This window comes from Lissotriton vulgaris, chromosome 6 (assembly GCF_964263255.1).
Source record: "Lissotriton vulgaris chromosome 6, aLisVul1.2, whole genome shotgun sequence".
NCBI lineage: Eukaryota > Metazoa > Chordata > Amphibia > Caudata > Salamandridae > Lissotriton > Lissotriton vulgaris.
In genome coordinates this window covers 1,497,305,976-1,497,326,062 of record NC_141694.1, presented here as the reverse complement: position 1 = coordinate 1,497,326,062, position 20,087 = coordinate 1,497,305,976, and the positions used below count along the sequence as shown (strand labels likewise).

The following is a 20,087-nucleotide window of genomic DNA, read 5'->3' as shown; positions in this document are numbered from 1 at the left end:
ATAAAGAAAATAAACCGCATACATAAATATACTCGAAACGAAATAGCCCTTCGAAGTTCAAAAAACAGTTCATGTACGTCAAATAACAAACACCAGCTAAAAAAACATTAAATTAGAGTTGTCGCTAGCATATACATTACATATCAACGTTAAAATATATGATTTAAATTTTCTTTAAATAAATAAGTAACAAATAGTACAATCGCTAACAAATTTTTTTACTATTTATATAAATACACTCATAAACATTAATTAATTCATACATACTATAGATACTACCTTAAATTAGATACAAAAAAACTTAGAAATTAAATCTTACCTGTCAAACGATGCAGGAACAAGCACACGCCTTCCGCGCACCACGATTCTCGATCTTCTGGGGAATTCCACCGTCGACGTAAGCAAATCGGAACGCTACGTCAAAAACGTAGCGCTCCGATTGGCTACAAATAAACGTCAATCAAAAGTAATCAGTGACAACACAAAAAAAACTAGAACGCTGACGGTAGCGTCAAGGTGACGCATTGCGTCGGCCATTTTAAAATATTACATTTAATACGGGAGTCCACAGACACAAAACACACACATAACACTACACATATTAAAAAACACACCCACACAGTTTAATTACATAAAAACATACACATAAGGCAGGACAATTCAAAAGGAAAGCTCTATCACATTTTATTTAATACAACACATATTAAAAAAACACATTTAAATTACTTATAAACATACACACCCTCACACCCTCACCCTCACACCCCCTAACTCTCACCCTCACCCCCTCACACACCCTCAATCACCCTCACACACCGTCACACACCCACAACCTCACACCCCCTCACTCACCCTCACACACCCTCACCCTCACACACCATCACACGCCCTCAGCCTCAAAACCCCTCACTCACCCTCACACACACCCCCTCACCCTCACACTCCCTCACCCTCACACCCCCTCGCTCCCCTCACACCCTCACACCCCTCACAACCCTCTCACACCCACTACACCTCACACCCTCACCCTCACACACCCTCACACACACTCACACCCCTCACCCTCGCACCCTCTCACCATCAACACCCCTCACCCTCACACAACCTTACCCTCATACCCTCACCCTCACACACCCTCAGTCACCCTCACCCTCACACACCCTAACTCTCACCCTCACCCACTCACACACCCTCACTCACACTCACACACCCTCACCCTCACACACCGTCACACACCCTCAGCCTAACACGCCCTCACTCAACCTCACTCACCCTCACACACCGTCACACACCCTCAGCCTCACACACCCTCACTCACCCTCACCCTCACACACACACACCCTCACCCTCACACCCCCTCACCCTCACACACCCTAGCTCCCCTCACACCATCACACCCCTCACAACAATCTCACACTCACTACACCTCACACCCTCATCCTCACACACCCTCACACACACTCACCCCCCTCACCCTCGCACCCTCTCACCATCAACACCCCTCGCCCTCACACACCCTTACCCTCATCCCCTCACCCTCACACACCCTTACTCTCATCCTCACCCACTCACACAACCTCAGACTCCCTCACTCACCCTCACACACCCTCACCCTCACACACCGTCACACACCCACACCCTCACACCCCCTCACACCCCCTCACTCAACCTCACTCAACCTCACTCACACTCACTCAACCTCACTCACACTCACTCACCCTCACACACCCTCACCCTCACACACCGTCACACACCCTCAGCCTAACACGCCCTCATTCACCCTCACTCACCCTCACACACCCTCACCCTCACACACCGTCACACACCCTCAGCCTCACACCCCCTCACTCACCCTCACCCTCACACACACTCACACCCCCTCACCCTCGCACCCCCATCAGCCTCACACCCTCGCTCCCCTCACACCCTCACACCCTCACACCCCTCACAACACTCTCACACTCACTACACCTCACACCCTCACCCTCACACACCATCACACACACTCAGCCCCCTCACCCTCACACCATCAACACCCCTCAGCCTCACACACCCTTACCCTCATCCCCTCACCCTCACACACCCTCAGTCACCCTCACACCCTCACCCTCACACACCCTAACTCTCACCCTCACCCACTCACACTCCCTCACTCACCCACCCTCACACACCGTCACACACCCACACCCTCACACCCCCTCACTCACCCTCACTCACACTCACTCACACACCCTCACCCTCACACACCGTCACACACCCTCTACCTAACACCCCCTCTCTCACCCTCACTCACCCTCACACACCCTCACCCTCACACACCGTCACACACCCTAAGCCTCACACCCCCTCACTCCCCCTCACACACACTCACACACCCTCACCCTCACACCCCCTCACCCTCACACACCCTCGCTCCCCTCGCACCCTCACACCCCTCACAACACTCTCACCCTCACTACACCTCACACACTCTCAGCCTCACACCCCCTCCCTCACCCTCACACACACTCACACCCCCTCACCCTCACACCCCCTCACCCTCACACACCCTCGCTCCCCTCACACCCTCACACCCCTCACAACACTCTCACCCTCACTACACCTCACACCCTCACCCTCACTACACCTCACACCCTCACCCTCACACACCCTCACACACACTCACCCACCCTCAGCCTCGCAACCTCTCACCATCAACACCCCTCACCCTCACACACCCTTACCCTCATCCCCTCACCCTCACACCCTCAGTCACCCTCACACCCCCTAACTCTCACACTCACACCCCCTAACTCTCACACTCACCCACTCACACACCCTCACACTCCCTAACTCACCCTCACACACCGTCACACACCCACACACTCACACTCCCTCACTCACCATCAAACACCCTCACACACCGTCACACACCCTCACCCTCACACACCGTCACACACACTCAGCCTCACACCCCCTCACTCACCCTCACCATCACACACCCTCACACCCCCTCACCCTCACACCCCCTCACCCTCACACCCCCTCACCCCCACACCCCTCACGCTCACAACCCTCATCCTCACACCCACACCACTCAAGCCACAGATGGGTGTGCGATGGGAGGACGCTCAGCTTGCAGGGTAATGAGTTTGCTTCCTCCACCCCATTTCACAAATACACAGGTACTTTACAATCAAAAGGAACTAATGTATGTGGTTTTCATTGTTAACTTGGAGATCAGAATTAAAAAAAAAATCTTCTCAAGGTTGCTATCTATTAACATTTTACATGAAGTGTTCCACTGGATACAAAGGTCATGCAAGATAGATGAAGTGATGAGGTGGATATTGCTAGCGCCACACATACAGCAAAGGCAGACTGACTGTATTCCCTCAAGACATTTTCTGTTCAAACCAGGATATTAATAGTGAACATTATGCAAAAAGCATGCATAAAATAAAAACTATAACAAATATTCAAAACCCAATAATTCACGATTTTAACAAGACTATGCACATTGGTGAGTGGCAAAGGTTCAGAACTAAATTAGTCACATGTCCTCTTCCCTGTTGAGCTTTCGACATTTCTAGACACAGAGGTTGGTCTACTTTGTGGGTTGTCGTATGTGGGGGGGGGGTGATTTTAAAGTCATAATCCTCAATAGAAACGCACTAAATACTAACTAAAGTAATGGCATTAGGAGCTCTATAAATGAGAGACATATTGCATTGCTGTGCTTCTCTCCTCTGCTGCACTATCCTGCTCTCTAGAGATGTGGCATAACAACAAGAGCTGCCATCAAAGTCACCTACATACAAAACATGTTGCATTCCAAATGCTATAGGTGTCACATTCGCAAAAGTTAAAACTATTGGCGTTGAGAATGACAAAACTATCAATTTAGCTATTTCAAAAATAAACACAAAAAAAAATTATTTACAAGACCAATAGCTCCAACCTTTCTAATGCGAGACCTATTGCATTTCCAATGCTTGTTAAATCAACTGTACTTTGTCTTAAATCTACGGTTTTTAATTGTTTTTGCACTTGTATGATTGTCATTGCCTTTTGAATAAAGTTCCTGAAATGAACTGAACAAAAGTCATTCAGTCCAAGGATAGTAAAGAGGATATGCTCCAAGACAGGGACAAACACAAGAGGAAGGACTGCCAATGAATAAGAAGCACATAAATAAGACTGGCAAGAAAGAAGTCACTCATTCTGGCTCTTATCTCACCTCAGTAACCAACCATTACGAGTTATAATTCCCGAAATGTGGGGGCAAACATGATACTTGGAATTACCAGGCTCATTATTGTACCCTGTTCCAGTTATTTTTTCCATCACTGGAAAATGAAGGTAAAAAATCATGACGTTTTACAATGTGCATTCCTGCACCTGGTAAAGCTCAAAATTGTTTATACACTTAATAAGGGCCCTCTAATGCTTAGTCAAACTACCTGCCTCCGCTAGATTACATTTCTTCAGCAGTTTACCCTTACACTTAAATCTGTTCGAAACTGCTGTCTGCCAGAAATAGTAAAATCATTGATAAACAAAAGCTTTCACACACCCAATCATGAATTTCTCAACTGTGTCTGCATAACAAAAACATCTGATTAACAACACTTATCCTAACAGTGCTTATGCTTGTGGTGCCATACTTAGAATTGCCCACCTCTGCATTTAAAACCAAAAGATTTTTGTATTTTGTCAGTTAGACTCCTTTTTGCCATCAGATTCTCTCTAAAATAGCTGATAGAGAGTTCCCTTGCTTCACATCATAAAGACTCACAGTGGGTTTATGAAAACAAGAAAGTCTTGCCTATTCTTCGACTCCGTTCTTTGAACGACAACAAGTGACACTACACGGGTAGTGAAGTGGCCAAAGTTTGTGTGCTGTAGACATACAATTTTCATTTCTACTTCCTGGGCTCTTAATATCTAGAAATAAACCTAGTATTGCAGATGAGGTCTTACAGAGAGAATTCAGTTTCTATCTTTCTCTCAGGGTACATCTCAAAATCCCCTACTTCCTTATTATGCTTTGTCAATTTTATGAGGTCACTAGATAAATAAACAATAGGTCCACTTTTGGATTGGTTCTACTCTGAACATTATTCTCACACTTCACAGTTTTTCTTCTAACTTCACACAAAAACATAATCTCCAGGAAACAATCACGAAGTGCAATTTGAGCTAATGTGTGCAGGAGCCACTTAACTGTCTTCTCTGTTCACAATAGGCGGGTGTATTTCCTGTCTTCACTACTTTTTCAGTTTGTCCTTGTGTCTTGCTCTGTCTTAAATTGGGAATCTCTTTTGGGGGCAGTGCTGTAATTTACCTTTGGAAATAATAGGTTTAACCTCAACAACTTGGAGCTCAGTATATGGTGTCTGTATTTTTATATCGTCCTGTACCACATGCACCACATATACTTGTTATTCGAGGTGGGCATTATTTCATCCATGCTGACACATTCAGCTAACCGAGATACATTATCTCCTCAACTAACCATACATTTCACAAACTGAATGTGAGGTCTGTTTTGGAAACCTCATAAACACTACACCACTGGACTACCAAAAAGTAATTCCAGTCAGTCTACTCATTCTTTGTAGCTATACAAATAACAGCAGTCTGTAACAGAAATAGTACATCATAGCTTTGACTGCATCAAACCAGCAGTAAAATGCAGTTCGGAACTGTTAGCTCGATTTTTAAATGTATGTGTGAGTGTGAGCTCTAGATTTTGACTACATGTTGTAAATAACCTCTTGATGTTGCAATAGGATACACATTATAGAAATCGTTGGTATATAATTTCTTGCTTTGTGTATGTGTTATTAGGGAAGAAAAAACGGAGCAGTTTTTGGACAGCAAACAAGAACTCGAACATTTGGAAACAGAAGTTAAAAGACTTCAACAAGAGGTGAGCATACAACAGCAAAGCAGATTGTGCAGCATTAGCCTGTCTGCTACATTATATTCATTCATGCACTCTAACTCTAACATTAACAATACAATTCTGATGCATCTACTGCAGATTCTTAATCTTATGAATACTCTTTCTGTGCTTCTGACTGGTCTGGATGACTTTATTCAGAGCAATGACTATTCAGCCCTGCCATGTGATACTGACGAGCTCCAGCTGTGACTCCATGAACCCATGTGCTGGGCCTGATATAATTATTTATGGGGAGGGCGCATACACACCCCTCTCCATGCCTTTAGGAGGCCCTAGGCACCCCATCCCCAGGCTCCAATATTAAATTTAGGGTGGGGCGTGCGGCCCGCCTCGCCGAGCCTTTAGAAGGCTGATTGCTTTACTTATGGGGAGGGCTCCCCTCTTACTGCCATAGGATGGCCCGGGAAACCCATCCCCCAGTGCCAAAAGGACCTTATCCAGAGGCACTCACTTGTTCTCTGCCTGGGAGAGTGTGACAGGGAGTGTAAATCTAATTCCCTGCCTACACTCTCCCAGGCTGGGAACACATCTTGGCTCCCGCCTGGAGGGGGAAGTTAAAAAGCTGCTTCCGCCAGGGCTGGAACCGAGCTGGCTCCCGCTGCCCCCAGGGTGGGTACTGGCTGGGGAACTGGCAGGAGCCGCAGGGTCTTGGGGCTCCTCAACATTTAAAAAAGGAGTGGGTGCCCGGTGGCCCAAAAAATCCCCCTACAAATAATAAAAAGGAATAATAAATGCAAGCCCAGGCAAAGAGCACCACGTAATACCCTGCAAGGTCTTTTTATGTATAGTTTTTGATCCTGTTGAATCCCCTATAAGGGGCATGGCACCACCAAGAATTGTTTTTAATGTTGTTATGGACTGCAGGGAATGCAGCAGTCCCCCAGCAACATAAAAAAAACTATAACACTAAGGGCCTGAATTTTAACATCCCTCCGGTCCGACTCCTGCATTACCATGCTGTCTGTTGGACCCACAGCTGTCAGACGAAAGCACCACCAGGATCAGAAATCCGACAGGGTGGCAGTCAGAGCATCGTCCCAGCATTACAGTGGTGCAAAGGCAGACTCCGCCGTCGGGATAACAATATCCCTTTCTGACAGCCTTTTCATCGCGAGAACACCGCCAAGAAAAGCTTGCCGAAAAGGGATATTAGGTGCCCCAAACAAGGCCCCCTTCCATCATGGGCCGCTGAAAAGTGACCCTGGGGGAACAAGTAGTGCCCCACTCACCTCTGCGCACTGTGTACCATGCACAACATGTTGCATGTCACACGGTGCACGGCCGTGTAGGATGTGCGGTAGGGAGTTGGCATGTGCTTTATAAAGGCCTTAGCATGCCCCGACGAGTTTGCATCCAAATAGGGCAGTCGGACCACCTGCATGCTTGTCGGCCGTCTTCTAACTGGCGCAATAGTGGCCGGCAGTCCGACCGCTTGGCATCAAAATGATGCCCTAAGTCTCCTAGGTCATTGACTCCAGGCGCCCGGAGAGGTTACTTCAGCTGGAGGGCAGGGTTCCCGTGTGGTTGGTTCTTTGGCTGCATTTGTGGCCTGAAAAATGTTTTAAAAAACTCAAAGACTTGTTTATGTTTTTTTTTAATGCTTTATGTAAAATATTCTGAGAGTATAGTGTATTTATAAAATCTAAGTTTTATTAGCATTGGTGACTGCTTGACAAAGTAAATAGGTTTGCTTTATGTATGTTGATATGTTCACCTAATAAAGCCAATAGGTTTGCCTCATATTTAAAAAAAAAACATGGCCTTTGGCTGAACGCTATAGGGGGTTGTGGGGAGGGTTGCACCTGCAGGTAGTTGGTGCAGTGCTTGGTCACAGGTCAGGCCCTGCTCCCGACCTCACACCTCCACAGCCAAATGTCATGTGCTTCGAGGTGTTGGGAGCACAGAGGGGTTGAGTAAAAGGCATTGCATCAGGCCAGGCCCTGTGTCTAACCCCAAATTGGGTGCAGCGGAAGGCCATGTTCATCAGGGAGCACCGCCTGGCGGGGTTGAATGCTGATGAACATCTGATCTTACCTTAAAAACAACCATGGAATTTCACAGATAAACAAAGGTTAAATTGATGTTATAGTTAAGAATCAAAATTTTATATTACTTTACATTTTTTTTAAAACCCTTAGAAATTCCCTGAAAAAACCAAGGTTAAAGGGATGTTGCAGTTTAAATTAATAAAATGAACTTACCTCTACGCAGCCGTCTCCCGCCACATCGTGCTATTCCTGGTTCTGGGCACAGGTTCCCAGAATGCACTGTGGCCAAGCACTGACAACTTGTGCTCCCAGGCAGACTGGGAGCCTGTGCCTGCCCTCTCCAGCTACAGCAACGCAGCTGGGGCTGGAGCAGGAGAGAGTATCACTGCCATTGAGGTGTTTGGCCGGCCTGGGACGGCCGGCTAAACACCCCATGTGTAGTGAAGGAAGTGTCCATCACTCCCCCACCAGCAGTGTCTTCCCATGACCCACCCCCAAGACTCATCAGAGTCCTGAGGGTGGGTCCAGGGGATTAAAATAAAACAGGTTTCAAACTCGTTTTATTTGCTGGTGGTTGCAGGGGTCTGCGCTCCTCCGCTCTAATGGAGTGGCCGCCGCTGTGTGACTGTCCAGTGGTGAGGCTCACACAGCTGTATTAAATCTTAACGTCCATTAAAGGTTATTAATTGAAGGTGCAAATCTGGCCAAGTGTTAAAAATGTCTGAATATTGAGGTAATACATATTGCACTAATTATTGATGAGTGATAGTACAATTCTAGGTTTATATTATTGATTAATGAGCAGTGGTAGAAAACTGAATGCAGCATCGAAAAATGTGTCTGGGGCAAATGTAGTCATGGAGTCTTAAACGCATAAGTGAGGGTGCAAATCTAAGTCAGCTCTGAAGTTTTCTGCGTGCAAATTTAGACATGCATTCAAATGGAATGCGTGGCAGTGCAAATCGAAACATGTAACAAAGATTACGGAGAGATGGGACAAATTTATACATGAACTAAAGACTTCTGCACAATGGTGGCAATTCCTCTTTGGCAAAACGCACTGGCATGATGGTAGTAATTATTCATTTTTTGTGGGTTTTCTTTGCATAGTGGTGCCCAGCTTTGTGCAATGATGCACTGGTGTATTATTGCTAATTTTTGGGACTTTTATGAGTAACACTGTAAGACTGTGTAACCTGCCTACATCTTTCCACATTCTCAAATATCCATTGATCCATTCATGCACCAACCATTTATCCAACACTTATTTTACTCATTTACTCATCCATGAACTGAACCATTCAAACATCTGTCCTTGCACTCACTCACCCATTTGTTATCCATGCAGTCATTTACTCACCCATTTATTAAACTGTTAAGTTATTCTACGATCAACCCACTCACTCAGGGACACAACACACACTCAAACTGCCCAATCAATAAAGAAGCACTTTGACTAATAAAATACCTACACTTAGTGGTTTTGCCATTACTTGTTTTTGTTGTAATATGACCATTGTTTCTATTTTAGAATTTGAATCTGCTTTCCGATGCGCGCTCTGCTAGAGTGTACCGTGATGAATTAGATGCACTGCGAGAAAAGGCAATCAGAGTTGACAAGCTGGAGAGTGAAGTCATTCGATACAAAGAAAGGATGCACGATATTGACTTTTACAAGGCAAGAGTTGAGGTATGCACCATTAAAATTACATTATACATGCATTTATTTTTTAACAGTGCCGACAAACAGACAACTGGTAAATGGAATCGAGCATGTTGAAAAGTAGTTTTGAGTTCATTATAATGACTTTCAATAGAAATCAAAATGTGTTTAACAAATATTTTCATGAAATAGTGTTATAATTCTAATTGTGTGAAGCAAGTGTATCAATATGTGTTATTCTTCTTAATTTACACATTCTCTTCACCAACCCCGTCATCTCCAAGGCCTTGTCGAGCCCTCGGTGCTGTCTGTCACCCTCTTTATCTAACATTTACTGCGTAGCAGAAAAATCTCCTGCAGCAGATAAAATGTAATTTTTCCGTTCAGATGGGCAATAAAAAGTAATTTTCTGCCAACAAGAGCATTTCCAGGAGTGGAAATTTTCCGCTCAAATAGCGGCCTGTGTTTGTTCCTCTCTCTTTTTGTTCTTTCTTTCTTTTCCTTCTTTCTTTCTTTCTTTCTTCCTTCTTTCTCTTTCGTTCTTTTTTCTTTTGCTTTCTTCTTTTTTCCCTTCCTTTCTTTCTTCCTTTCTTTCCTTCTTTCTTTCTTTCTCTTTCTTCTTTCTTTCTATCTTTCCTTCTTTCTTCTCTTTCCACCTTTAACCACTCCATTTCATTGTTGGGCTTACCCAAGATTGTGGCATATTTTGCGCTTAAAATATCTAGTCACAGTCTAACACTGCGCATAATACAAATAGATTACCAAGGAGCAACCATGTTTGTTGTGTCAAACATAGTTGTTTATATTCCTTTGTGGCTAAAATGGTGATGCTTATGATGAATATCCTGTGATAAATAACCAACAGTTTGGTGGTGCTTAAGTTACGTTACTATAATGCATGCACAAGGCAGAGTATGAATGAAAACGCCAAACATTTTTAGGTGGCACTTTGCTAAAAGGTAAAGCTTGATTGTTTGTGTGTTTTGTAGTAAAAAGGAAACATCATACTAGTTTATCATTTCTTCAAGGAAGTCTCCTGAACAATAACTTTCATATACTACACAAATGCTAACATGTGACTGGACTATATAATCCTGAAAGAAAGGTATCCTGCCCAGGATCGGGCAAAAAGAGATGAGCAATGAAGATGCATAGAAGTCTTATGTGGTTGCTCCTTTGCTTCTGGCCACTTCCATTAATATAGAAGAACACTCAGATACTTCTCCTAGTTACAGATTCAAGCAAAGAATGTTGTCAGGTATTGCATACAGCAGAAGAAAAACAGAAACCCATGTCATCAGGTTGGGAATACCTACCTGTTGCTTTAGCAAATAAATGCAGCTTTAATTATGGTTACTTATACCTGGTACAGGTTGAATAACTTGAACAAATTTTCTTAGCTTCTATCACCTAATCCTCTTGAACAATTCCTAAACTGTCTTTCGGAGGGCAAAAAGACAGCATTGCAAAAATTGCATGTAAACAAACTCAAAATATACACAAAATGCAGCGCTATCAATCAGTCTGTTTGCAAGTGGTGATGTGTTTAATTGTAAAAGGCTGCATTTCAGCAACAACCGAGGAGGTGCAGGAAATGTGCAAAACAGGTGGCTTTTTAGCTTAGTGTTTGAGTGAGGTAACCCTCGTGCCACAAAGGCAACAGTCAGATACATGTCTCCATCCAGTCTTCCCAAGCCTTGAAGACTTTGAAGTGTGGATACAAGTCTAGTCTTAAGATGAAACACAAGTCATCAGACAAGGAATGTAAATTCTCCAGTATTGGGGTGTCTTTCATAGATTCACATGCCTGAATCATTCCCCGTCGTCAGAGTGGGAGTCCCACGGTACATAAAAAAGCAATAATATGCAAATAATAACCATTAAACCTTAGTAATAAACAACCAGGATTTAAAGTAGCCCTAAGCCACAAGAGTAAAAACTTCCACACTCATGACTATCATAGTCATTTTGTATTGTCCAAACTGCAGCCAATCAGGCGACAGCACCCATCAGAATGTTCTCCCCAGAGGCTCAGGCACTCAGATTTTCTACCGCACGTCGTGTAAAGGGAGTCTCCCTGAGCTCTGCTCAGTACTTCACTTTTCTGACTGGTTGTCTTCATCCAAGACGTCACCCCCTAAAAAATCTCTCTTCAGGCCTTGTGAATCTTTAAAGAAGATCCCCACAAAAAGTGCATCTACTGCCTTTATCCTGATCATGAGGTGAGAGAGTGTAAAATCTGCAGGACCTTCCCTCAAAAGACCATCAGGCACAGGGAAGGAGGCCTTCTTCTGTGGCTACAGAAGATTAAAGACCAGGACAATCCCCTATCTGAAGTGGGAAGTGTGGCTTCAGGGTCATCTGTATCCTCAAGAAAGAGGATGGCTGAGGAAGATCTTTCTTCCACTGGGGCTAAGGTGTTGAGGAAAGCTCTTCCCACCAAGGGCTCTGGCTTGCATTCTGCCAAAAAGGCTTCTCCACCTTCTGGATCGTCATCTGTATCACCCCCTAAAAGGACTGGAAAGTCTTTGACATCTAAGAGGCTTCCTGAGAAGGTTTTTCTTCAGAAGAAGAGGTCTACGCCGTTGACGGAGTTGTCGTCGGTTCCATCGTCGTCGATTATCATCGTCGACGCCACTTCAATGTCGACAGTCACCTTCTCATCACCTAAGCCTAAGATGATAATGTTGTCAGCCTCCTCACCGGCGACGCTGTTCTCTGTTGTGGTAAGACCTATTTCGTCGACAAAGATAATGCCTTCCATCGTCGACACTTCGTCGTCGATTAAGAAGGGAGGTAAGATTCCGTCAGCGAGTGCTCCATCGACGAAGACTGGCTCGACGTTGACGACCCCATCGTCGACGAAGACTACCCCATCGATGAGTGCTCCGTCGACGAAGACTGGCTTAAAGTCGACGACCCCACCGTCTATGAAGACTGCCTCGTCGTCGACAGCTTCATCGTCGTCGAAAAATGCCCCGTCAACGAAGCATCGTCGACGAAGGATGCCTCGTTGTCGAAAACATCGTCGACGAAGATTACACTATCGCTTAAGTTGACTGTCTCGTCGACACCATCTCCTTCGACGGCGGCACACCGTCGACGACAAAACCGCTGACGCCACTTTTAACAACATGTACTTAACTACAAGTATGGTCTTCCATACCATCTAAGGCCTCTTTTGCTCAACCGATTATGACACCTTCTTTGCTTGAGAGACGTGGCTCGTCATTACAAGCTCTATCACCGCTTAAATTGCCTGATCAATTGCTGGATTCATATGATGATGAGGAGCAATCTGATGTAAACGACAGGTTCAGCACTGCTACAAGTCCATCTGAACTACTTATTAAGTATCAAGAGGAAGATCCAGACGAAGAACAGTTCTCTGAATGTCAAGCTCCTGCCACGGTGCCCTCAGCACAAATGCCTTTGGCCCTTCTTAATAATTTACAGCACATGTTAGACGATTACTATCGTCGTTTCCCTCCATCGGAGTCTGCGGCATCTCTCCCATCCACTGCCATGCCTCAGGCCTCTACATCCACTTTGAAATCTCCAAGCCCACCTTCTCCAGTGCCATCTCATCATTCTCAAGAAGCGAACACGACGGATTAGGATAGAGAGGAAGGAGAGGTGGATGACAAATCAAGTCTGTCGGATTGGGATGACTACCAAACTCAGACACGGTCACCTTATGCTACAGCTGCAGCTAATTCGCCTCCAGTAGACATCGGAGGCTTCCATATCCTGATGGAACGAGGTACTAAAAGATTCCAAATTCTGATGGAAACAAAGAAAGATGAGTGCTTTCTTTATGATTTTAAAGATCAGCCGCGAAGGCAAGTCAAAACTATTCCCATTATTAACTTCATAGTTTTTAAAATCAAAGGTTTAAAAATTATGGCGACACCCAATTCCCTTCCGGCTGTATTACCCAGGTTAGACAAAAAGTACAAGGCTCCGGGCAAATCTCCTGCATGCCTTGTAGGGCAACCTAAGGCTGATTTGGTCGTTGCTCAAGCGGCGCAAAGACGGGCCAGGAACCCCTCTTCACCTATTTCTGCTCCACCTGATAGAGATGGCAGGCGTTTGGGTTCCATCGGGAAGAAGGTCTCCACGATGGCAGCAACCACTGTAAGAGCCGCAAACTCCCTAGCGATATTAGGGAGATACGACAGGCAAATGTGGATCTCGCCCTATATTGAGATGTTACCAGAACCTGCGCAAACTGAGGCAAAGCAGATATTGCGAGAGGGTGAACTTGCTTCAGCAGAGATAATCGACGCAGCAGTAGACGTGGCGTCTACAAGTTTCAGGAATCTAGCGGGTGCGGCTGTGTTGAGAAGACAGGGGTGGCTAAAGTCTACATCATTTCGCCAAGAGGTCCAGACCAAAATAATTGACATGCATTTTGATGGCGAGTTTCTGTTTGGCCAGCATGTTGACGAGGCTCTACAGACTATCAAAAAGGACACTGAAACAGCAAGATCTTTAGGTAGCCTGCAGTTTCGCAAGTCGTCCTTTCGAGGGGCTAAATGGCGTGGATCCTTTTCCAACAGATGAAATTACAATCAACAGAAGTAATGTCAAACCTCTCAATCCAACCAGAGGTAGCAGCCCTACAAACAACAGTCTTACGGACAGCGGGGTAACACCCAGTCCAGTAAGAAGTCCTCCTACCGTGGAAGAGATTCCAATAAAAAACAGTGAGACCTGCCACCATCTCTATCCTCCCCCCAGTCAAAAGTTGGAGGAAAAATATCCCGATTCTACTCGAACTGGTCCGCAATTACTACAGACAGGTGGGTCCTGGATATAGTGGCAAGAGGACACAATTTAGAATTCGTCAAAATTCCCCCAAATTCTCCTCCCAAGGGCCCACCTCCAGCTCATATCAAGTAGTTGTTCACCTAAATACAATCAATGACACAGAAGGGAGCGATCGAAAAAGTTCCTTACTTACAAAAGGGAACAGGCTTTTACTCAAGATTTTTCCTCATAAGGAAATAATCGGGGGGAATGGCATCCCATCCTCAACCTGCATGCCCTCAACAAATACGAATGTTAACACTTCAAGAAATACTCCAGCTTCTTTCAATGGGGGATCACATGGCCACCCTCGACCTTCAAGACGCTTATTTTTATGTGCCGATCCTCCCCAGACACAGAAAATTCTTGCGATTCAGAGTGGCTGGCAGGGATTTTCAGTTCAAAGTTCTCCCCTTTGGACTTCGCTCAGCGCCCCGTGTTTTCACGTAGGTTATAGCTCCGGTGCAGCACATCTCCGCTTAGAGGGCATTCAAATCTTCCCATCAAGACCAGTTCTTTTACGACACCAAGTGCACATGTTCAAAGATGCCGGTCTCTATTCCAGTCTCTAGGTCTCTCCATCAACTTCGAAAAATCCCATCTCATTCCGTCTCAAAGAAAGTCATTCTTATGAGCCACACTGGATACCCATCTTACTCAGGCTTTCGTCTCAAAAGAAAGGCAACACAAGATCTGCAAGATGGCTCACCTATTGCAAGAAAAGGAGTACGTTTCAGTTCGAATGTACAAATCTTTCCTAGGGATGATCTCATCCTGGATCCCTCTAATACCCAACTGTCGTCTCAGAATGAGACCTTTACAAGAGGAACTCAACCTCCAATGGTTGCAGGTTTCGGGGTTGTTCGACGACATTATTCACATAACTCCTCGTATGAAAGAAGTCTTTCACTGGTGGACTCAGATGAAAAATTTGCAAGAGGGATGTGCATTCCTGGCGGAAGTACCACATTTTACCATCACCACGGATGCTTCCCCTCGAAGGATGGGGAGCACACCTTCAGAGAATGAGTGTCAACGGAAAGTGGACTGTGCAACAAAGGAAGTGGCACATCAACCTCCTGGAGCTACGAGCCATATTCTTGGCCTTGAAATCCTTTTGAACAGTCATCCAAGGGTCCTCGGTACTAATTCGGACAGACAATACAACAAGTATGCAGTACTTAAACAAACAAGGCGGTACAAAATCTGCCCTTCTCTCCCAGCAAGCCCAGGAGATTTGAGATTGGGCTCTGGGTCACAAGATCAATCTTTCAGCGGTCCATGTTCCAGGGATTTCCAATGTACAAGCAGATTCTCTCAGCAGATCTGCAATATCCAATCACGAATGGGAGATCCATCAACCGACGCTGGACCGAGTCTTTCGGGAGTGGGGTCACCCCGATCTGGACCTGTTTGCCACAATTCAGAACCGCAAATGTCCACACTTTGCAAGCTGGCTTCCCCACAAAGACTCATGCAGGAATGTGCTTTCGATGAACTAGTCTCAGATATATGCATACGCCTTTCCTCCGATTCCGTTGATTCCTTGAGTCATCCGCAAAATGAAGAGACAGCCGTGTCGCCTCATCCTCCTTGCTCCCAGATGGCCTCGCCAATACTGGTTCACCAAACTTCTCCTCCTTTCGGAGTGCGATCTCATTCCGTTTCCACCAATACCGAACCTTCTGACCATTCAGGGGGGTCAAATTTGTCACCCGGACCCAGCCTCCTTGAGATTAGCAGCTTGGCTCCTCAACGCCGTATTATTCGGTCTCAGGACCATCTTGTGGCATTGATTCATCTCTTGTGCTTGTGTGAATGTGATTAATTGCATGATTGAGATATTGAGTTGTGTGTTGAATGGTGGTAATGATGAAGAAACTAATGTGCAGTATAAAAGGGGAGTTTGTAATGATACATTTTGATATTCTCTGTTTTTGATGCTTTTATATGTATTTTGTTAAACAAGATATCCTTTTGAAATAGGTGTTAAAAATCAAATACATTTTATATTTTGTACTACTTGGAGTGACTGATCTTCCCTGCATTTACATTGCTCTGGTGACAGTGGGTTTATTTAAGGACCCCCTTCTGGGGCCTTGTTCAATCGACTCGGGCGTGTAGTTTTTGGTGTAGGCATTCCTGTTGTTCCCCTGTCTACCGGCTCTCTTTCTTTTCAGGGGTCCCCCTTCTTAGTAGTTATTACTTCTTCAGCTGCCACAAACCTCAATTCCTCTAGTGGGTCAAAGAACCTCCAGTGGGCACATACACTTCAAGACTATGTTCTATGCGGTGTCATCAAAGCAGAATTGACCCCAATCTTTCTACCTCCCCTTTCAGGTCCTCCACGATCGCAGAAATCATCTACTGATTTTCTGGATGAAATTCAAAATGTACTTTTATGCGAGTAATAGAAAGAGTTTGGACAATGAAAAAAAGGCTTAAGATTTTTTCCATATACTTTAGCATGCCCAAGAGACTGAGGTCATCATGATGTTGGTAGAGCTTTACAACTTCTCATAGTGGGTTCAATTCAGTGGTTACGGTACCTCAAATTTATTGACATTGCCAATAAGGGATTAGATGACATCGGTAGATCTCCATATCTCCATGATGCCTACTTTTGTATTCCAGTAAAGGAAGAGCATTTTCGCTATTTGAGGGTCTGCTTCATTGTCATGGGCCTCCCATGATCACAACCCAGTTAGAGCTCCCTTGGCCACTAGGCAAGTACAGGTATGTATAATTTCACTTCCTTGAACAGGGAGAACCGACAGGTTATGGCTCTTGCCTAGCTTTAAAATGACCTATAGAGATTGTGTTTCTGATAGATACATCTGCCGTGTGGATTCCTCACCTTGTGAATATCCCCCTTGCGTCAGCAACATTCGGAAATTCTTTTTGTAGCTTCGCGCCGATGTGGACGCGGACGTCACAGAGACACGACTCCGCTCGCGACTCCGCTGACGTCAACTACGCCCATAATAGGCCCACGCTGGCGTGACGACATCAGTTCCCTTTTTTCCGCGTCGTCGACGCTAACGGTTTTCAGGGATCGTACTGTAGCTTTACAGTAACTTTGTTACTATTAACCTATTATTCTGTTTAACTTTATATTCTTCGAGATGTCGTCGAAGAAGACTGGTTTTAAGGCTTGCGGCGAATGTGGCAAGACTATGTCTATCACCGATCCTCATGATTGCTGTGTCTGGTGTTTAAGCTCCGACCATGACGTCGAGGACTGTCCTTGCTGCAAGAAGATGACTTCGAAGGCGCTAAGAGAAAGAGAGGCAAAGCTCCTTGTGGCTAAGCTTAAGAGTAAGAAGGATAAGAAATCTTCGAAGTCTCGAACTCGTCGTTCGAGGTCGAGGTCTCGATCGAGGTCACGCTCGGAGTCGTCTTCAGCTCACGCTTCGAAGTCTTCGAGGAAGAAGAACAAGAAGAGGAGCCGTGAGTCACGTCATCACCCCGGAAAAGACTCTGGTTCGAGACCGAAGTCCCAGGTCAAGCTTCTGAGTAAAGAGGTGGTGGTTTCGGAGTCGGAGCATGTCTCTGTTGGTGAGGCTTCACATCCAGGTTCACCCGAATCACAGGAGCAGGTCCATTCTCCAGTTCCATCCAATCCTTCTGGTCAGGAGGATGAAGGTGAGGAGCAGGGGGCTGGTGAAGTCGCGGTTCCGGTGCCTGCGGGTTTGTCGACCCCGGTTCCAGGACTCGTTAAAGAGGTCGACGTCGTTTTGACTCCGCCTCCTCAGGAACGACCCAGAGAACCATATCCTGAGTTTCCAGCTCCAGGTCAGGATCCATCTCAGTTCTTGAACGCCATGTTTGGTGTCTATTCTAGGGCAATGTTCCCGTCTGGTGCACCTGTTGGTCCCACGGGTCCTATGGCTTTCAACTTGGGTGTTCCCGAGGCTTACGCCCCTGCGCCCTTCATGCCTTTTATGCCGGCTATACCACCGCATTGGTATTTTCCGACACCTCCGGTGTCGTCGACGCCGAAGCGCTCGACGCCGACTCCGTCGACGCCAGTCACATCGACGCCGATGCCTACGACTCCGAGGCAGGATTCTGTCCGACCTCATGCTGAGAAGCCTCATCCGACGTCGGGTTCGACGCCGGCTCCAGCACCGTCGGAGTCGATTCCGAACCCGTTGGCTTCGGCTGTGAAGGAAAGGTCTCGGAGAAAGGCTCAGAGACTTCTGGAAGAGGAAAGGTATCTATATTCGGATTCTGAAGAAGGGGAGTTACGGGATTCTGAGGATCCTTTTGAAGATTTGTGTGAGGCCAGTGGGCTTGAACTGTCACCTGAGTGGGAGTTGGCTTCAGTTTCAAATGTGCCATCAAAGGATGTGGTGCCTTATCACACTGTTATAAAAAAAGCAGCGAGTCTGTTGAATATTACTCTTCCTACTGCTGACTATAAGCCTAACATCTTGACTGAGGTTCTTCATTCTCCCTCGTCAGTAGTTGAGCCTGTGTTACCCTTCAACGAGGCCTTGACTGAGCCCATCTATGAGGTATGGAAGAAACCTTTGTCTGCTCCTGCAGTTTCAAGAACAGTTGCGAGGAGATACAGAGTGGCACCTGAGGACCCTGCGTTTTTATCAATTCATCCCTTGCCTGAGAGTTTGGTGGTGCAGGCTGCTTGCTCAAAGAAATCTGCTGGTGCTTTCCCACAGGTTCCTGGGGACAAAGAATCCAGAAAGCAAGATCAGGGTGCCAGGAAGGTCTTCTCTTCAGCCAGTATGGCGTTAAAGTCAACCAACGCAACGTGCCTGATGGGGAGGTATATCAATGCCTTGATGGATTCTGTCAAGCAGCTAGTTCCGAAAATTCCTGAGGATGACCGGAAGGATTTTCAGGAGGTGATTTCAGACACTCAAGCAGCTGCGAGACAGGTGATTCAGAGTGGCCTGGACACTGCTGATTCGGTGGCAAGGGTCATGGGTTCATCTGTGGCCACCAGGAGGGCTGCCTGGCTTAAGTCATCGGAGTTCTCTGCGGACGTCCAGTCTGCTTTGTTGGACTTGCCTTTTGATGGCTCAGGATTGTTTGGCAAGAAGGCTGATGCTGCCTTGGAACGTTTTAAGGACAGTAGGGCCACTGCAAAGTCTTTGGGTCTTCAGTCCAGAGGAACTACTGGTAAACGCTTCAGGGGGTTCGGAAGATCTTCCTTTCGCTCTTACAGACCTTCCCAGCAGCAGCCTCAGCAGCAACAGAATACGCTGTACAAGTCGTACAGGGGCAGACAAAGATCCCGCCCTAGAGGTCAACAATCCTCCTCCTCCTCCTCCTCTCCTTCCCAACCCCCAGCCAACGCAGCAAAGCAGCCCTAGATCCGCCATTCCGGATCATGTGGGCCCAGTGGGGGGTCGGCTTACTCATTTCCTACAAGATTGGGAATTAATTACATCGGATCTTTGGGTTCTCAATCTTGTAGGGAATGGGTATGCACTTCCTTTCTAGGAATTCCCTCCCAATTACCCTCCTTGCCAGGGTTATTGTTCGGAGGACCACCTGCTTCGCCTGCAGGAAGAAGTCCTGGCTCTTTTCAAAAAAGGTGCAATAGAGGTGGTTCCAGAGCAGGAGAGGGGTCAGGGGTGCTACTCCCGGTATTTCCTGATCCCCAAGAAAGATGGCAGGCTTCGGCCAATCCTGGATCTCAGGATCT

The 20,087-nt window shown here is 46.0% G+C and overlaps 1 protein-coding gene across 2 annotated transcripts in view; it reads left to right on the top strand.

Moving 5' to 3' along the window:
• Nucleotides 1-20,087, top strand: part of CCDC88A (coiled-coil and HOOK domain protein 88A) — an 865,879-nt gene that overhangs the window by 427,932 nt on the left and 417,860 nt on the right. For both annotated transcript variants that reach the window (XM_086927667.1, XM_086927666.1), the window contains exons 9-10: nucleotides 5,833-5,914; nucleotides 9,470-9,628. In XM_086927667.1, the coding sequence (XP_086783793.1) occupies nucleotides 5,833-5,914; nucleotides 9,470-9,628 (241 nt within the window). The remainder of the gene's footprint in view (nucleotides 1-5,832; nucleotides 5,915-9,469; nucleotides 9,629-20,087) is intronic.